This window comes from Anomaloglossus baeobatrachus, chromosome 1, assembly GCF_048569485.1.
Source record: "Anomaloglossus baeobatrachus isolate aAnoBae1 chromosome 1, aAnoBae1.hap1, whole genome shotgun sequence".
In the NCBI taxonomy this organism is placed as follows: Eukaryota; Metazoa; Chordata; class Amphibia; order Anura; family Aromobatidae; genus Anomaloglossus; species Anomaloglossus baeobatrachus.
In genome coordinates, this window is record NC_134353.1 from 941,107,729 (window position 1) to 941,125,581 (window position 17,853).

Below are 17,853 nucleotides of genomic sequence, written 5' to 3' on the forward strand. Positions count from 1 at the left end.
CGCCATCTTGGATTTTCCGGAGGGGGGGGGGTTGGATGGATTTCTCCGGTACCGGGGGCTTTGGGGGCACTAAGGGCTCACATTTATTTCTCATCTGACATGTTTGATCACGTCAGATGAGAAATAAATAAATTTTACCAGCCATTTTTTTTTTTTTTATGTTGTCGCCGGTATACGGTGTATACCGGCGATCGCATTAACGGGGTGCATACAAAACACCCCGATTCATAATCTGGGGGGTCTCAGCTACCCCCGGTAGCTGAAACCCCCGAGATTTTTCGTCACTGGGGGGCGCTACAGGGTTTTTCCGGCCTGACGTCTCAAGACGTCGGAACAGAATAAGTACCCGGTTTCTTTTTCGCTCTATTGGGAGACCCAGACAATTGGGTGTATAGGCTATGCCTCCGGAGGCAGCACAAAGTATTACACTCAAAAGTGTTAAGCCCCTCCCCTTCTGCCTATACACCCCCCGTGCTCCCACGGGCTCCTCAGTTTTTTGCTTTGTGCGAAGGAGGCAGACATGCAAGCACAGCTCCACAGATTAGTCAGCAGCAGCTGCTGACTAGGTCGGATGGAAGAAAAGTGGGCCCATATAGGGCCCCCAGCATGCTCCCTTCTCACCCCACTTTTGTCGGCGGTGTTGTTAAGGTTGAGGTATCCATTGCGGGTACGGAGGCTGGAGCCCACATGCTGTTTTTCCTTCCCCATCCCCCTTAGGGCTCTGGGTGAAGTGGGATCTTATCGGTCTCCAGGCACTGAGACCGGGCTTCATCCACAACTCCTGTGGAGCCTGATGGATAGGAGCCGATACCGTTCAGGGACATGGCCCTGCATCTTAAAGGTACTCTGTATCCCTATGGGGACCGCGCACGGCATCACCTCAGCTTTGCTGGGTGTGCTAGTGCACCGGGGACCGCGGCGCTGACCGGGTCTATATGTGCCATTACACACTCAGCGTCGCTGAGTGTGTTTATATGTAAGGGCTACCGCACTGACCGCCGTTGCCACGGGACACTGCGGCGCGGCTGGGACTTGTAGTTCGCCGGGGACTTTCACGCGACCGCGCTTTTACGGCGGCCGCGTTTATTACTACAGTCCCCGGCTTTATTGCGGCCTAGTTTCCCTTTTTTTCTCCCGCCCTCAGCCCTGACAGGCAGGGGAAGGGCGGGACGCTGCACGGAGCGAGCAGCAATGAGGGCTGGAGTATGATTTACATGCTCCACTCCCCTCACTGTGCACAGTGTGAGCGCCCGTTTCGCGCTCTTTCTAGGCCACGCCCACAGCTTCCTCAGCTCGTCAGGACGCCGCAGCCATTCCTGTCAGCTCCACCGACGCTGCAGAGAGGGACATATTCATGGGAGACCCAGACACGGTCTCTGGTGGCCTCACAACCGCTTAGGCGGCTGGTAAGCAGCACATGTGGAGCTAGCCCCATGGTGCTGTATTGTATTGGTACATTATTTGTGTACTGTATATAATTTACACTGTATGAGCACAGTTCTTTCTGGCTATATACCCTATTGTGTTACTCAGGGAAAACTATAGCATGGCGCCCACAAAAGGCAGGGGTGCCAAAACACAGGCTTATTATGTTGCCTGCGCCGCATGTAAGACCCAGGTGGCAGCAAGACCCCTGTGACACTTCCTCAGCCGGATCCTCTGCTAAGAGGGGCCCAGGGGGAGCCACCTGTTGTCACTGTCCAGGTGACAGGGACTGAGTTTGCAGCCTTTAAGGATCAACTATCTGAGACTATGGCTAAGATACTAGAAGCCTTGCAGTCCAGACCGGTATCTCAGCAAAGGGACTCTGTTGAATCATTGTTCCCTGACCCCCCTCAGTTGGACCAACAAGGTCCTCACGGGGTATCTCATACATCCCAGACGGAGGGTTCGGACTTAGAACCTAGCCCCAGATCGTCTAAGCGGGCCCGCTTAGAATTCCCTCGACATCATATTGTTTAGGGTCTCAGCGGGGGGATTCTCTGGTTGATGATGCGGAGACAGCTGATCAGGATTCTGATCCTGGGAGCGCTCTCAATCTTAATTCTCCAGACGGGGACGCTATAGTGAATGATCTTATTGCATCCATTCATCAGTTGCTGGATATTCTTCCCTCAGCCCCTCCGGCGGAGGAGTCAGATTCTCAGCAGGAGAAATTTCGCTTCAGGTTCCCCAAGCGTACATAGAGTATGTTTCTAGACCACTCTGATTTCAGAGAGGCAATCCAGAATCACCATGCTTGTCCGGATAAGCGTTTCTCTAAGCGCCTTAAGGATACACGTTATCCTTTTCCCCCGGAAGTGGTTAAAGGTTGGATTCAATGTCCCAAAGTGGATCCTCCAATCTCCAGACTGGCGGCTAGATCCATACTTGCAGTGGAAGATGGGGCCTCGCTTAAACATGCCACTGACAGGCAGATGGAGCTCTGGATGAAATCCATCTATGAAGCTATCTTAGCTTCTTTTGCCCCAGCATTCGCAGCCGTATGGGCGCTACAAGCTATATCAGCAGGTCAAGCGAAAATTGAAGCAGCCGCGCCACACGTGGCTTCCATTACCTCCCAGACCTCGGCAATTGCGTCTTACGCTATGAATGCTGTCCTGGACTCTGTGAGCCGTACGGCAGTTGCGACCGCCAATTCGGTAGTAGTCCGCAGGGCCTTGTGGCTACGGGAGTGGAAGGCAGATTCCGCTTCCAAAAAAGCGTTTAACCGGTTTGCCAATTTCTGGCGACAGGCTCTTTGGCGAGCGCCTGGATGAAATCATCAAACAATCCAAGGGAAAGGATACATCCTTACCCCAGCCCAAGCAGAACCTCTCCCAACAGAGGAGAGGGCAGTCGAGGTTTCGGTCCTTTTGGGGCGCGGGCAGGTCCCAATTCTCCTCGTCCAAAAGGTCTCAGAAAGAACAAAGGAACTCTGATGCATGGCGGTCTAAGTCACGTCCTAAAAAGGCCATTGGGAGCACTGCTAACAAAGCGGCTGCCTCATGACTTTCTACCTCCTCTAGTAGCATCCTCGGTCGGTGGCAGGCTCTCCCGCTTTTGCGACACCTGGCTGCCACAAATAAAAGACCGCTGGGTGAGAGACATTCTCTCTCACGGTTACAAGATAGAGTTCATCTCTCGTCCCCCGACTCGATTCTTCCGGTCCTCTCCGCCTCCCGAGCGAGCCGAGGCTCTTCGGCAGGCGCTGGGCACCCTGAAGGCAGAAGGAGTGGTGGTCCCTGTTCCTCTTCAGCAACAGGGCCACGGTTTTTACTCCAACTTGTTTGTGGTCCCAAAGAAGGACGGGTCCTTCCGTCCTGTCCTGGACCTGAAACTTCTCAACAAACACGTAAAGACCAGGCGGTTCCGGATGGAATCCCTCCGTTCCGTCATCGCCTCAATGTCCCAGGGAGATTTCCTTGCATCGATCGATATCAAAGATGCTTATCTCCACGTTCCGATTGCCCCAGAGCACCAACGCTTCTTGCGCTTCGCCATGGAAAACGAACACCTACAGTTCGTGGCACTACCATTCGGCCTGGCAACAGCCCCACGGGTTTTCACCAAGGTTATGGCTACTGTAGTAGCGGTCCTCCATTCTCAGGGTCATTCTGTGATCCCGTACTTGGACGATCTGTTGATCAAGGCACCCTCTCAAGAGGCATGCCAACTCAGCCTCGACGTTACCCTGGCGACTCTCCAGATTTTCGGGTGGATCATCAATTTTCCAAAGTCAAATCTGACACCGGCCCAATCGCTGACGTACCTTGGCATGGAGTTTCATACCCTCTCAGCGATAGTGAAGCTTCCGCTGATCAAACAGCAGTCACTACAGAAAGGGGTACAGTCTCTCCTTCAAGGCCAGTCACACCCCTTGAGGCGCCTCATGCACTTCTTGGGGAAGATGGTGGCAGCAATGGAAGCAGTCCCTTTCGCGCAGTTTCACCTGCGTCCCCTTCAATGGGACATCCTACGCAAATGGGACAGAAAGCCGACGTCCCTCGACAGGACCGTCTCCCTCTCTCAGGCGACCAAAGCCTCCCTTCGGTGGTGGCTTCTTCCCACTTCATTATCGAAGGGGAAATCCTTCCTTCCCCCATCCTGGGAAGTAGTCACGACACGCGAGTCTGTCAGGATGGGGAGCGGTTTTTTCTCCACCACAGGACTCAGGGTACGTGGACCCGGCAAGAGTCCTCGCTTCAGATCAATGTTCTGGAAATTCGGGCAGTGTATCTTGCCCTGAAAGCGTTCCAGCAGTGGCTGGCAGGCAAGCAGATCCGAATTCAGTCGGACAATTCCACAGTAGTGGCATACATCAATCACCAAGGCGGCACACGCAGTCGTCAAGCCTTTCAGGAAGTCCGGCGGATCTTGATGTGGGTGGAAGCCACGTCCTCCACCATATCCGCAGTTCACATCCCAGGCGTGGAAAACTGGGAAGCAGATTATCTCAGTCGCCAGGGCATGGACGCAGGGGAATGGTCCCTTCACCCGGACGTGTTTCAGGAGATCTGTTGCCGCTGGGGGGTGCCGGACGTCGACCTCATGGCGTCCCGGCACAACAACAAGGTACCAATGTTCATGGCACGGTCTCAAGACCCCAGAGCTCTGGCGGCAGACGCCTTAGTTCAGGTTTGGTCGCAGTTTCAGCTCCCGTATGTGTTTCCTCCGCTGGCACTGTTGCCCAGAGTGTTACGCAAGATCAGGGCCGACTGCCGCCGCGCCATCCTCGTCGCTCCAGACTGGCCGAGGAGGTCGTGGTACCCGGATCTGTGGCATCTCACGGTCGGCCAACCGTGGGCACTACCAGACCAAACAGACTTGCTGTCTCAAGGGCCGTTTTTCCATCTGAATTCTGCGGCCCTCAACCTGACTGCGTGGCCATTGAGTCCTGGATCCTAGCGTCTTCAGGATTATCTCAGGATGTCATTGCCACTATGAGACAGGCTAGGAAACCAACGTCCGCCAAGATCTATCACAGGACGTGAAACATTTTTCTGTCATGGTGCTCTGCTCAGGGTTTTTCTCCCTGGCCATTTGCATTACCTACTTTTCTGTCCTTCCTTCAATCTGGACTGGAAAAGGGTTTGTCGCTCGGCTCCCTTAAGGGACAAGTCTCAGCGCTCTCGGTGTTTTTCCAGAAGCGCCTAGCTAGACTTCCACAGGTACGCACGTTCCTGCAGGGGGTTTGTCACATCGTTCCACCTTACAAGCGGCCGTTAGAACCCTGGGATCTGAACAGGGTGCTGATGGTTCTTCAGAAACCACCATTCGAGCCAATGAGAGATATCTCTCTCTCACGCCTTTCGCAGAAGGTGGTCTTCCTAGTAGCAGTCACCTCTCTTCGGAGAGTGTCTGAGCTAGCAGCGTTGTCATGCAAAGCTCCTTTTCTGGTGTTTCACCAGGACAAGGTAGTTCTACGTCCGGTTCCGGAATTTCTCCCTAAGGTTGTATCCCCCTTTCATCTCAATCAGGATATCTCCTTACCTTCTTTTTATCCTCATCCAGTTCACCAATGTGAAAAGGATTTGCACTTGTTAGATCTGGTGAGAGCACTCAGATTCTACATTTCTCGTACGGCGCCCCTGCGCCGCTCGGATGCACTCTTTGTCCTTGTCGCTGGCCAGCGTAAAGGGTCACAGGCTTCCAAATCAACCCTGGCTCGGTGGATCAAAGAGCCAATTATCGAAGCTTACCGTTCGGCTGGGCTTCCGGTTCCCTCAGGGCTGAAGGCCCATTCTACCAGAGCCGTGGGCGCGTCCTGGGCTTTGAGGCACCAGGCTACGGCTCAGCAGGTGTGTCAGGCGGCTACCTGGTCGAGCCTGCACACTTTCACGAAACACTATCAGGTGCATACCTATGCTGCGGCGGATGCCAGCCTAGGTAGACGAGTCCTTCAGGCGGCGGTTGCCCACCTGTAGGAAAGGGCCGTTTTACGGCTCTCTTACGAGGTATTATTTTACCCACCCAGGGACTGCTTTTGGACGTCCCAATTGTCTGGGTCTCCCAATAGAGCGAAAAAGAAGAACGGAATTTTGTTTACTTACCGTAAATTCCTTTTCTTCTAGCTCTAATTGGGAGACCCAGCACCCGCCCCTGTTTTTTTGTGTACACATGTTGTTCATGTTGAATGGTTTCAGTTCTCCGATGTTCCTTCGGATTGACGTTACTTTAAACCAGTTTGTAATTATATTTCCTCCTTCTTGCTTTTGCACCAAAACTGAGGAGCCCGTGGGAGCACGGGGGGTGTATAGGGAGAAGGGGAGGGGCTTAACACTTTTGAGTGTAATACTTTGTGCTGCCTCCGGAGGCATAGCCTATACACCCAATTGTCTGGGTCTCCCAATTAGAGCTAGAAGAAAAGGAATTTACGGTAAGTAAACAAAATTCCGTTCTTTTCCGACGTCTTGTTTCCAAGATGCATTGGGAGCTTGTGTCAAAACTTCTGACTTCCGGACAGTTAGAAATTACCGTCACAAGATGAAAACGCTGGCCGGTAATTATAAGACTGAGGGCAGAAGATTTCGATTTAAAGTACCATTCCAGATCTAAAAAAAAAAAACAAAAAAAAAAAACCTCCACTTGAGTGATGCTTAAAATTTCGACCTGATGGATCACGCTGGCATTTTGGGAGCCAAAAGTCGCTTTTACCTTGTTCTGACGCTACATTGACGCGCATAATAAAAGCCGCTTCCGAGTGCCAAATCTGTGTGATTATGTAAGTCGTACTTTCATATACGTTATTAAGAGTACTGGAGTGGCACTGTAAACTCCATACATTAAATGTACATAACGGCGGCTCGGTGGTGAGCACTATACGGCGGCTCGGTGGTGAGCACTATACGGCGGCTCTTTGGTGAGCACTATACGGCGGCTCTTTGGTGAGCACTATACGGCGGCTCTTTGGTGAGCACTATACGGCGGCTCTTTGGTGAGCACTATACGGCGGCTCTTTGGTGAGCACTATACGGCGGCTCTTTGGTGAGCACTATACGGCGGCTCTTTGGTGAGCACTATACGGCGGCTCTTTGGTGAGCACTATACGGCGGCTCTTTGGTGAGCACTATACGGCGGCTCGGTGGTGAGCACTATACGGCGGCTCGGTGGTGAGCACTATACGGCGGCTCGGTGGTGAGCACTATACGGCGGCTCGGTGGTGAGCACTATACGGCGGCTCGGTGGTGAGCACTATACGGCGGCTCGGTGGTGAGCACTATACGGCGGCTCGGTGGTGAGCACTATACGGCGGCTCGGTGGTGAGCACTATACGGCGGCTCGGCGGTGAGCACTATACGGCGGTGAGCACTATACGGCGCCTCGGCGGTGAGCACTATACGGCGCCTCGGCGGTGAGCACTATATGGCGCCTCGGCGGTGAGAACTATACGGCGGTGAGCACTATTGCATTACACCGCTCTTGTCTTGGGTTCAATCACTAAGGACAACATAAGGAGTTTATGTTCTCCCCATGTTTGCGTGTTTTTCTTCGGCGCTCCATTGGGAGACCCAGACGATTGGGTGTATAGCTACTGCCTCCGGAGGCCACACAAAGTATTACACTAAAAAGTGTAAGGCCCCTCCCCTTCTGGCTATACACCCCCCGTGGGATCACGGGCTGCTCAGTTTTCAAGCTTTGTGCGAAGGAGGTCAGACATCCACGCATAGCTCCACTGTTTAGTCAGCAGTAGCTGCTGACTATGTCGGATGGAAGAAAAGAGGGCCCATACTCGGGCCCCCAGCATGCTCCCTTCTCACCCCACTTTTGTCGGCGGTGTTTGTCAAGGTTGAGGTGCCCATTGCGGGTACGGAGGCTGGAGCCCACATGCTGCTTTCCTTCCCCATCCCCCTGAGGGCTCTGGTGAAGTGGGATCTTACCGGCCTCCAGGCTCTGAGGCCGGGCTCCATCCACAGACCCGGAGATCCTGCTGGAATGGAGCGGAGTATCGTCAGGGACAGGCCCTGCAACGTTAAGGTACTCTGTGTCCCCGTACAGTCTATGCACAGACACACTCCAGCGTTGCTGGGTGTGTTAGTGCGCCGGGGACAGTAGCGCTGCGCGCTTGGGCTTTACTCACTGCAGCTTAGCTGAGTGAGTTTATATGTCGGGAACTACCGCGCCAGCCGCTGCTGGAGCTGCGGCGCGGCTGAGACTTGTGGTGCGCCGGGGACTTTCGCGCTGCCGTGCTTTTACGACGGCAGCGCTTATAAATCTAGTCCCCGGCTTTTGCGGCCTAGTTACGTTCGTTCCCGCCCCCAACCCTGCCAGTCAGGGAAGGGGCGAGACGCTGTACAATGATCAGCGCCGAGGGCTGGAGTCTTATTTACATACTCCAGCCCTCTCACTGGGCACAGGGGGACGCCAGTTTCCCGCTCTTGTCTGGGGCACGCCTCACGGCCCGCCCCTCTTCACAGGACGCCGGCAGCCATTCCTGCAGGCAATCTAAGCTGGAGAACGGACACAGGCTCTGGGAGATCCAGCAAAGGGATTCTGGCGACCACTTACCCGCTTATGCGGGCGGTAAGCAGCACCTTGGTGCTGACCCCACTATTGCCACAGTGTTTTTTTGTGTACTTTATCCTTGTACTTATATTTGCAAGACCATACACAGACACACGCCAGCATTGCTGGGCGTGTTAGTGCGCCGAGGACAGCGCTGCGCGCTTGGACTATACTCACTGCAGCTTAGCTGAGTGAGTTTATCTGTGGGAAACTGCCGCGCTGGAAGGCGGCGCGGCTGAGACTTGTGGCTCTACGGTCGCTTCTTGGCGATATACCCCTAGATAGCTCTGAGGAGACAACAGCATGTCGTCAGCATAGAGCAAGGGGGCCAAGGCACAGGCTTTCTATGCTGTCTGTACCGCACGTGAGGCTGTTTTACCGGCAGGTTCCACTGACCCCTAATGGTTAGAGTCTCTGCTAGTGGTGGCCCAGAGAGGGCCACCTGTGAAACTGTCCAGAGGACAGAGTTTACAGTTTTTTTGCTGATAAAATGTCTTGGACTATGAACAAAATTCTAGCAACTTTGCAGTCCAGGGCGGTGACTCAGTACATGGGCATTGTTGAATCAAGGCTCCCCGGTCTCCCTCAGTTGGAACTAATCCGGGCTCCAAGGGGGTCCCATACTCCCAGACTGAAGGTTCTGACACGGACGACAGTCCCAGACAGCCTAAGCGAGCTCGCTGGGAGAGACCCTCGACCTCACACACTGGTCAGGGTCTCAGCGAGAGGATTCTCTGTATGATGAGGTAGCTGATCAGGTTTCTGATTCTGAGACCGCTTTCATTCTGGATGCTCCTAATGGGACACAATGGTGAATGATCTCATAGCGCCCATCAATACACTGGTGGATATTTCTCCCTCAGCCCCTCCAGTGGAGGAGGCAGCTTCAGCAGGAGAAATTCCATTTCAGGTATCCCAAGCGTAAATTCAGTACTTTTTGGGCCTCTCTGACTCAGAGGAGCAGCCCAGAAACACTACGCTTATCCAGACAAGCTTTTCTCCGCCGCGCCATCCTCCATAGTTGCAGTGGAAGATGGGACTTCACTTAAAGATGCCATTGACAGACAGATGGACCTCTGGTTGAAATCTGTCTGTGAAGCTATCGGCGTGTCGTTTGCTCCGGCATTCGCAGCCGTATGGGCACTCCAAGCTATTTCAGCTGGTCTTGCGCAGGTGGACACTGTCACACGTACATCTGTGCCGCAGGTGGCGTCCTTAACCTCGCATATGTTTGCATTGCGACTTACGCTATTCATGCTGTCCTGGACTCTACGAGCCGTACGCCGGTGGCGTACGCCAACTCCGTGGTTTTGCGCAGACTCTTGGGGTTAAGGGAATGGAAGGCAGCTCCTGCTTCCAAAAAGGGCTTAACCAGTTTGCCATTATCTGATGACAGACTGTTGGCTGAGAGATTGGATGAAATCATTAAACAGGCCAAGGGTAAGGATTCTTCCTTACACCAGCCCAGATCAAACAAAACCCAAGGAAGGACAGTCGACGTTTCGGTCCTTTCCAGGCTCGGGCTGGTCCCAATTTTCCTAGTCCAAAAGGACTCAAAAGGCTCAGAGGGGCTCAGACTCCTGGCGGGCTCAATCACGCCCAAAGAAGGCAGCCGGAGGAACCGCTACCAAGGCGGTTTCCTCATGACTTTCAGCCCTCTCTCTCCGCATCCGCGGTCGGTGGCAGACTCTCCCGCCTTGGCGGCATTTAGCTGCCACAGGTCAAAGACCGGTGGGTGAGAGACATTTTGTCTCACGTGTACAGGATAGAGTTTTGTTCTCGTCCTCCGGCTCGATTCTTCAGAACTCCCCACCTCTCGACCGAGCCGATGCTCTCCTGCAGGCAGAAGGAGTGATAAGCCCTGTTCCTCTTCAGGAACAAGGTCACGGTTTTTACTCCAATCTAGTTGTGGTGCCAAAAAAGGACGGCTCTTCCGTTCCGTTCTAGACCTAAAACTGCTCAAAAAGCAGTGTAAACCAGGTGGTTCCGGATGGAATCCCTCCGCTCCGTCATTGCCTCAAGGTCTCAAGGAGATTTCCTAGCATCAAGAGACATCAGGATGCTTATCTCCACGTGCCGATTGCTCCAGAGCACCAGTGTTTGCTGCGATTCGTTATAGAAGACGAGCATCTTCAGTTCGTAGACCTGCCCTTAGGTCTGGCGACAGCCCCACGGGTTTTCACCAAGGTCATGGCAGCAGTGGTAGCAGTCCTGCACTCTCAGGGTCACTCTGTGATCCCTTACTTGGACGATCTACTTGTCAAGGCACCCTCTCAAGAGGCATGCCAACGCAGCCTGAACGTTGCGCTGGAGACTCTCCAGAGTTTCGGGTGGATCATCAACTTTCAAAGTTAAATCTGACACCGACCCAATCACTGACATATCTTGGCATAGAGTTTTTATACTCTCTCAGCGATAGTGAAGCTTCCGCTGGACAAACAGCGTTCACTACAGACGGGGGTGCAGTCTCGCCTTCAAGGCCAGTCACACCCCTTATGACGCCTCATGCACTTCCTAGCGAAGATGGTAGCAGCAATGGAGGCAGTCCCTTTCGCGCAGTTTCATCTGCGTCCACTTCAATGGGACATTCTCCGCCAAAGCGATGGGAAGTCGACGTCCCTAGACAGGAACGTCTCCCTTGCTCAGACGGTCAAGGACTCTCTTCAGTGGTGACTTCTTCCCACCTCATGGTCAAAAGGAAGGTCCTTCCTACCCCCATTCTGGACGGTGGTCACGACAGACGTGAGTCTGTCAGGGTGGAGAATAGTCTTTCTCCACCACAGGGCTCAGGGTACGTGGACTCAGCAGGAGTCCACCTCTCAGATCAATGTTCTGGAAATCTAAGCAGTGTATCTTGCCCTGCAAGCCTTCCAGCAGTGGCTGGAATGCAAACGGATCCGAGTTCAGTCGGACAACTCCACAGCGGTAGCATACATCAACCACCAAGGCAGAATACGCAGTCGGCAAGCCTCCCAAGAAGTCCGGCGGACTCTGATGTGGGTGGAAGACAGAGCATCCACCATATCCGCAGTTCACATCCCGGGCGTAGAAAACTGGGAAGCAGACTTCCTCAGTCGCCAGGGTATGGACGCAGGGGAATGGTCCCTTCACCCGGACGTGTTTCAGGAAATCTGTCGCCGTTGGGGAAGGCCGGACGTCGACCTAATGGCGTCCCGGCACAACAACAAGGTCCCAACTTTCATGGCACGGTCTCGCGATCACAGAGCTCTGGCGGCAGACGCCTTAGTGCAAGATTGGTCGCAGTTCCAGCTGCCCTATGTGTTTCCCCCTCTGGCACTGTTGCCCAGAGTGCTACGCAAGATCAGCTCCGATTGCCGCCGCGCCATCCTCGTCGCCCCAGACTGGCAGAGGAGGTCGTGGTACCCGGATCTGTGGCATCTCACGGTCGACCAGCCGTGGGCACTACCAGACCGGCCAAACTTACTGTCCCAAGGGCCGTTTTCCATCTGAATCCTACGGCCCTGAACCTGACTGGGTGGCCATTGAGTCCTGGATCCTAGCGTCTTCAGGATTATCTCATGACGTCATTGCCACCATGTGACGGGCTAGGAAGCCGACGTCTGCCAAGATCTACCACTGGACGTGGAAGATATTCTTACCTTAGGGCTCTGCTCAGGGAGTGTCTCCCTGGCCATTTGCATTGCCTACTTTCTTTCCTTCCTGCAATCTGGTTGGGAAACAGGTTTGTTGCTCGGCTCCCTTAAAGGACAAGTTCCAGCGCTGTCTGTATTCTTTCAGAAGCGCTTAGCACGACTTCCTCAGGTACGCACGTTCCTGCAGGGGGTTTGTCACATTGTCCCTCCGTACTGAGGCCGTTAGACCCATGGGGTCTGAACAGGGTACTAATTGCTCTCCAGAAGCCGCCCTTCGAGCCTCTGAGGGATGTTTCACTTTCTCGACTTTCACAGAAAGTGGCCTTTCTGGTAGCGGTCACGTCTCTTCGGAGAGTGTCCGAGCTAGCAGCGCGGTCATCCAAAGCTCCCTTCCCGGTGTTTCACCAAGACAAGGGAGTGCTGCGCCCGATTACGGAGTTTCTCCCTAAGGTGGTATCCCCTTTTCATCACAATCAGGATATCTCCTTACCTTCTGTTGTCCTTATCCATTTCATCGATATGAAATGGATTTGCATTGTTGGATCTGGTGAAGAGCACTCAGAATTTACATTTCCCGCACGGCGCCTCTGCGCCGATCGGATGCACTTTTTGTCCTTGTCACTGGTCAGCGCAAGGGGTCGCAGGCTGCCAAATCCACCCTGGCTCGATGGATCAAGGAACCAATCCTTGAAGCCTACCGTTATGCTGGGCTTCCAGTTCCATCAGGGCTGAAGGCCCATTCTACCAGAGCCGTGGGTGCGTCCTGGGCATTACGGCACCAGGCTACGGCTCAGCAGGTGGGCCAGGCGGCTACCTGGGCGAGTCCGCACACCTTCACCAAGCGTTATCAGGTGCATGCCTACGCTTAGGCGGATGCCAGCCTAAGTAGAAGAGTCCTGCAGGCGGCGGTTGCCTCCATGTAGGGAAGGGCTGTTTTTACAGTCTAAACTTGAGGTATTAATTTACCCACCCAGGGACTGCTTTTGGACGTCCCAATCGTCTGGGTCTCCCAATGGAGCGCCGAAGAAGAAGGGAATTTTGTTACTTACCGTAAATTCCTTTTCTTCTAGCTCCAATTGGGAGACCCAGCACCCGCCCCTGTTTCCTTCGGGATTTTTGGTTTGTTCGGGTACACATGTTGTTCATGTTGAATGGTTTCAGTTCTCCGATGTTCCTTCTGATTGAATTTGTTTAACCAGTTATTGGCTTTCCTCCTTCTTGCTTTTGCACTTAAACTGAGCAGCCCGTGATCCCACGGGGGGTGTATAGCCAGAAGGGGAGGGGCCTTACACTTTTTAGTGTAATACTTTGTGTGGCCTCCGGAGGCAGTAGCTATGCACCCAATCGTCTGGGTCTCCCAATTGGAGCTAGAAGAAAAGGAATTTACGGTAAGTAACAAAATTCCCTTCTTTCCAGTTCTCTAGTTTCCTCCCTCTCACTCCAAAGACATACTGATAGGAAATGTAGATTGTGAGCTCCAATTGGGACAGTGATGGTCACGTCTGTACAGTGCTGCGGAATATAATGGTGCTGTATAAGCAAAGCATGATAAAGAACATTAATACAAGAATATTTAGACTAGTTTAGGGAATATAACATTTCTTGGTGCTGCTTCTTTATATGTGGACAACAAATATATTTCTAATTATCAGAGATCTGCTCTCTCTATTTTGTGATCTTCCACATCCACAATTTTCTGACTGGTCTAATTCGTGTGACTGTAATTTTCCCACAGGACACTGGTATTAGTGTGAGGAAGAGAGTGATCAAGATCTTGCGAGATATCTGCTTGGAGCAACCAACTTTTCCAAAAATTACCGAGATGTGCGTGAAGATGATCCGCAGAGTGAACGATGAAGAAGGCATTAAGGTAAGAGGGCACGGCGTGTACTAGAGCGGACAAGTGTGGCACCCCATTCTCATTACTCGCCCCAACATTTCCATGGACTTTTCAATTTTGTCCTGCTTGCTGGGGTATTGCTTACACCTCGTTGCCTAGGTTACCTGCCACTGCTGCATTCTGTCAGAGGTGGCCGGATTCATAGCCAAGTAAAGCTCTTCACGTATAGTTTGCAATTGTTGCTCTTTCAGCAAGTTATCGCATGCTGTCATTTAATAATAAAAATAAATTATAAATTAAAATATAAATATAATATATTATAAATATAATGTATATATATAATATAAATCTAATATAAAAATAATACATATATATTATATATAAATATAATATAAAAATTATATTTCTTTGTCGTTCCATTGGGAGACCCAGACAATTGGGTGTATAGCTTCTGCCTCCGGAGGCCACACAAAGTATTACACTTCAAAAAGTGTAACCCCTCCCCTCTGCCTATACACCCTCCCGTGCCTCACGGGCTCCTCAGTTTTATGCTTTGTGTGGAAGGAGGCACACATCCACATTCATGCATTCTCAGATTAGTTATATCGGTTGGAAGAAAAGAGGACCCCCACGGGGTCCCCGGCATGTTCCCTTCTCACCCCACTAAAGTCGGCGGTGCTGTTAAGGTTGAGGTACCCATTGCGGGTACAAAGGCCGGAGCCTCATGCCGTTTTTCCTTCACCATCCCTTAGTGGCTCTGGGAGAAGTGGGATCCTGACCGGTTGTCCATTCACTGGGACCGGGCTCCCTCCGCAGCCCCCGTGGGAATCTGCTGGACAGGAGTATATTTCTGTTCGGTCGGGCTGTATACCCCTTCCCATATACCCTCAGTGATCACTCTCCTAGGAGACAACAGCATGTCGTCCACAAGGAGCAAAGGTGCTAAGGCACAGGGTTTTCTTCGGCGCTCTATTGGGAGACCCAGACGATTGGGTGTATAGCTACTGCCTCCGGAGGCCACACAAAGCAATTACACTAAAAAGTGTAAGGCCCCTCCCCTTCTGGCTATACACCCCCAGTGGGATCACTGGCTCACCAGTTTTCGGCTTTGTGCGAAGGAGGTCAGACATCCACGCATAGCTCCACTGTTTGTAGTCAGCAGTAGCTGCTGGCTCTATCGGATGGAAGAAAAGAGGGCCCATATAGGGCCCCCAGCATGCTCCCTTCTCACCCGCGGTTGGTGCTTGTAAGGTTGAGGTACCTATTGCTGGTACAGAGGCTGGAGCCCACATGCTGTTTTCCTTCCACATCCCCTGGAGGGCTCTGTGGAAGTGGGATCTTGCCGGCCCCCAAGCCCTGGGGCCGGGCTCCATCCACAGACCCATAGAACCTGCTGGATTTGGAGCGGGAGTGCCGTTCAGGGACAAGGCCCTGCAACTTTCAGGTACTCTGTGTCCCCGGCAGGCACGGACACTCTCAGGCTTGCTGAGCGTTATAGTGCGCCGGGGACAGTAGCGCTGTGCGCCGGGGTTAGGTCACTGCAGCTTTGCTGAGTGACGTTTCATGTTGGGAACTACTGCGCCGACCGCTCCTGGAGCGGCGGCGCAGCTGCGACTTGTAGTGCGCCGGGGACTTTGCGCCGACCGCGCTTTTACGGCGGCGGCGCTTCTAACTTTAGCCCCCGGCTTCTGCGGCCTAGCGCCGCTTCGTTCCCGCCCCCACCCTGTCAATCAGGGTAGGGGAGAGACGCTGCTCAATTAACAGCGCCGAGGGCTGGAGCTTTATTTACATGCTCCAGCCCTCTCACTAGGCACAGGGGGAAGCAGACTTCCCGCTCTTCGTCGGTGTACGCCCAGGGCCCGCCCCCCCTCTCCACAAGGACGCCGGCAGCCATTACACATGCGGTCTGGCTGGGGAAAGGCAGCAGGCTCTGGGAGACCCAGACTAGAGGGATTTCTGGCGTCCACACACCGCTCCTAAGCGGGCGGTAAGCAGCACAGTAGTGCTGGCCCCTCTAGTGCCTCAGTGTTATATTAGTGTACTTTTTTCTTGGTACCATATATATATATATATTTATATAGTGCACTGTAAGGTTGCTTCTTGGCTGGACACCCTGTACTGCTCTGAGGAGGCAGCAACATGTCATCCGCAAAACGCAAGGCTGCCAAGGCACGGGCTGTGTACACTGTTTGTACTGCATGTGGGGCTGATCTACCGGCAGGCTCCAATGACTCACATTGTGTGCAATGTTCAGTCCCAGTGGCACTTCGTCAGCCAGAGCCTATTGTGGTGGTAGCCCAGGCAGAGACGCCTGTGAACCCTGCCCCGGTGACGGGGACAGACTTTGCAGTGTTTGCTGATAAAATGTCTGTGACTATGACAAAAATCCTGGAGACCTTGCAGGCCAGGCCAGCTCCTCAGACCATGGACACTGCTGTGTCTATGCTCTCCGGTCCCCCTCAGTTGGAACTAATCCGTACTTCAAGGGGGTCTCAAGCATCACAAGCTGAAGTCTCTGACTCAGATGACAGTCCCAGGCAGCCTAAGCGAGCTCGCTGGGAAAGACCCTCGACGTCATCACACTGCTCAGGGTCTCAGCGAGAAGAGTCTCTCTGTGATGAGACTGAGGACGGTGATCAGGATTCTAATCCTGAGGCCCCTCTCAATCTGGATGCCCCTGATGGTGACGCCATGGTTAATGACCTTATATCGGCGATTAATAGACTGTTGGATATTTCTCCCCCAGCTCCTTCAGCAGAGGAGGCAGCTGCACAGCAGGAGAAGTTCCATTTCCTGTATCCCAAGCGTAAATTAAGTGCTTTTTTGGACCACTCTGACTTCAGAGAATCAATCCAGAAGCACGACGCTCATCCAGACAAGCGTTTCTCTAAACGTTCTAAGGATACCCGTTATCCTTTTCCCTCTGAAGTGGCCAAACGCTGGACCCAGTGTCCAAAGGTGGATCCCCCAATTTCCAAGCTTGCGGCTAGATCTATAGTCGCAGTAGAGGATGGCGCTTCACTTAAAGATGCCAACGACAGACAGATGGACCTTTGGTTGAAATCTGTCTATGAATCTATCGGCGCGTCGTTTGCTCCAGCATTCGCGGCCGTGTGGGCACTCCAAGCTATTTCAGCTGGTCTGGCACAGGTGGATGCTATCATGCATCCAGCAGTACCGCAGGTGGCGTCCCTAACTTCGCAAATGTCTGCGTTTGCGACCTATGCTATCAATGCTGTCCTAGAATCTACGAGCCGTACCTCTATGGCGGCCGCCAATTCTGTGGTTTTGCGCAGAGCCTTATGGTTAAAGGACTGGAAAGCAGATGCTGGTTCCAAAAAATGCTTAACCAGCTTGCCATTATCTAGAGACAGACTGTTTGGTGAGCCATTGGCTGAAATCATAAAACAGTCCAAGGGTAAGGACTCTTCCTTACCACAGCCCAGAGCAAGTAAACCTCAACAGAAAAAGTGGCAGTCGAGGTTTCGGTCCTTTCGAGGCTCGGGCAAGGCCCAATTCTCCTCGTCCAAGACGCCCAGAAAGGACAAGGGAGCTCAGATTCCTGGCGGGCTCACTCACGCCCCAGGAAAGCAAATGGAGGAACCGCTTCCAAGGCGGCTACCTCATGACTTTCGGCCTCCTCCCTCCGCATCCTCGGTCGGTGGCAGGCTCTCCCGCTTTTGCGACATTTGGCTGTCACAGGTCAAAGACCGGTGGGTAACAGACATTTTGTCTCGCGGGTACAGAATAGAGTTCAGTTCTCGGCCTCCACTTCGGTTCTTCAGAACCTCCCCACACCCCAACCGAGCAGATGCCCTGCTGCAGGCGGTGGACTCTCTAAGAGCAGAAGGAGTCGTGATCCCTGTCCCCCCTCAGGAACGGGGGCGAGGATTTTACTCCAATCTCTTTGTGGTT

The 17,853-nt window shown here is 53.1% G+C and overlaps 1 protein-coding gene across 3 annotated transcripts in view; it reads left to right on the forward strand.

Annotated features, from left to right (window-relative positions):
* The window catches only part of NIPBL (NIPBL cohesin loading factor), a 400,749-nt gene that overhangs the window by 280,817 nt on the left and 102,079 nt on the right, over nt 1-17,853 (forward strand). For all 3 annotated transcript variants that reach the window (XM_075328597.1, XM_075328583.1, XM_075328589.1), the window contains exon 30: nt 13,834-13,968. In XM_075328597.1, the coding sequence (XP_075184712.1) occupies nt 13,834-13,968 (135 nt within the window). The remainder of the gene's footprint in view (nt 1-13,833; nt 13,969-17,853) is intronic.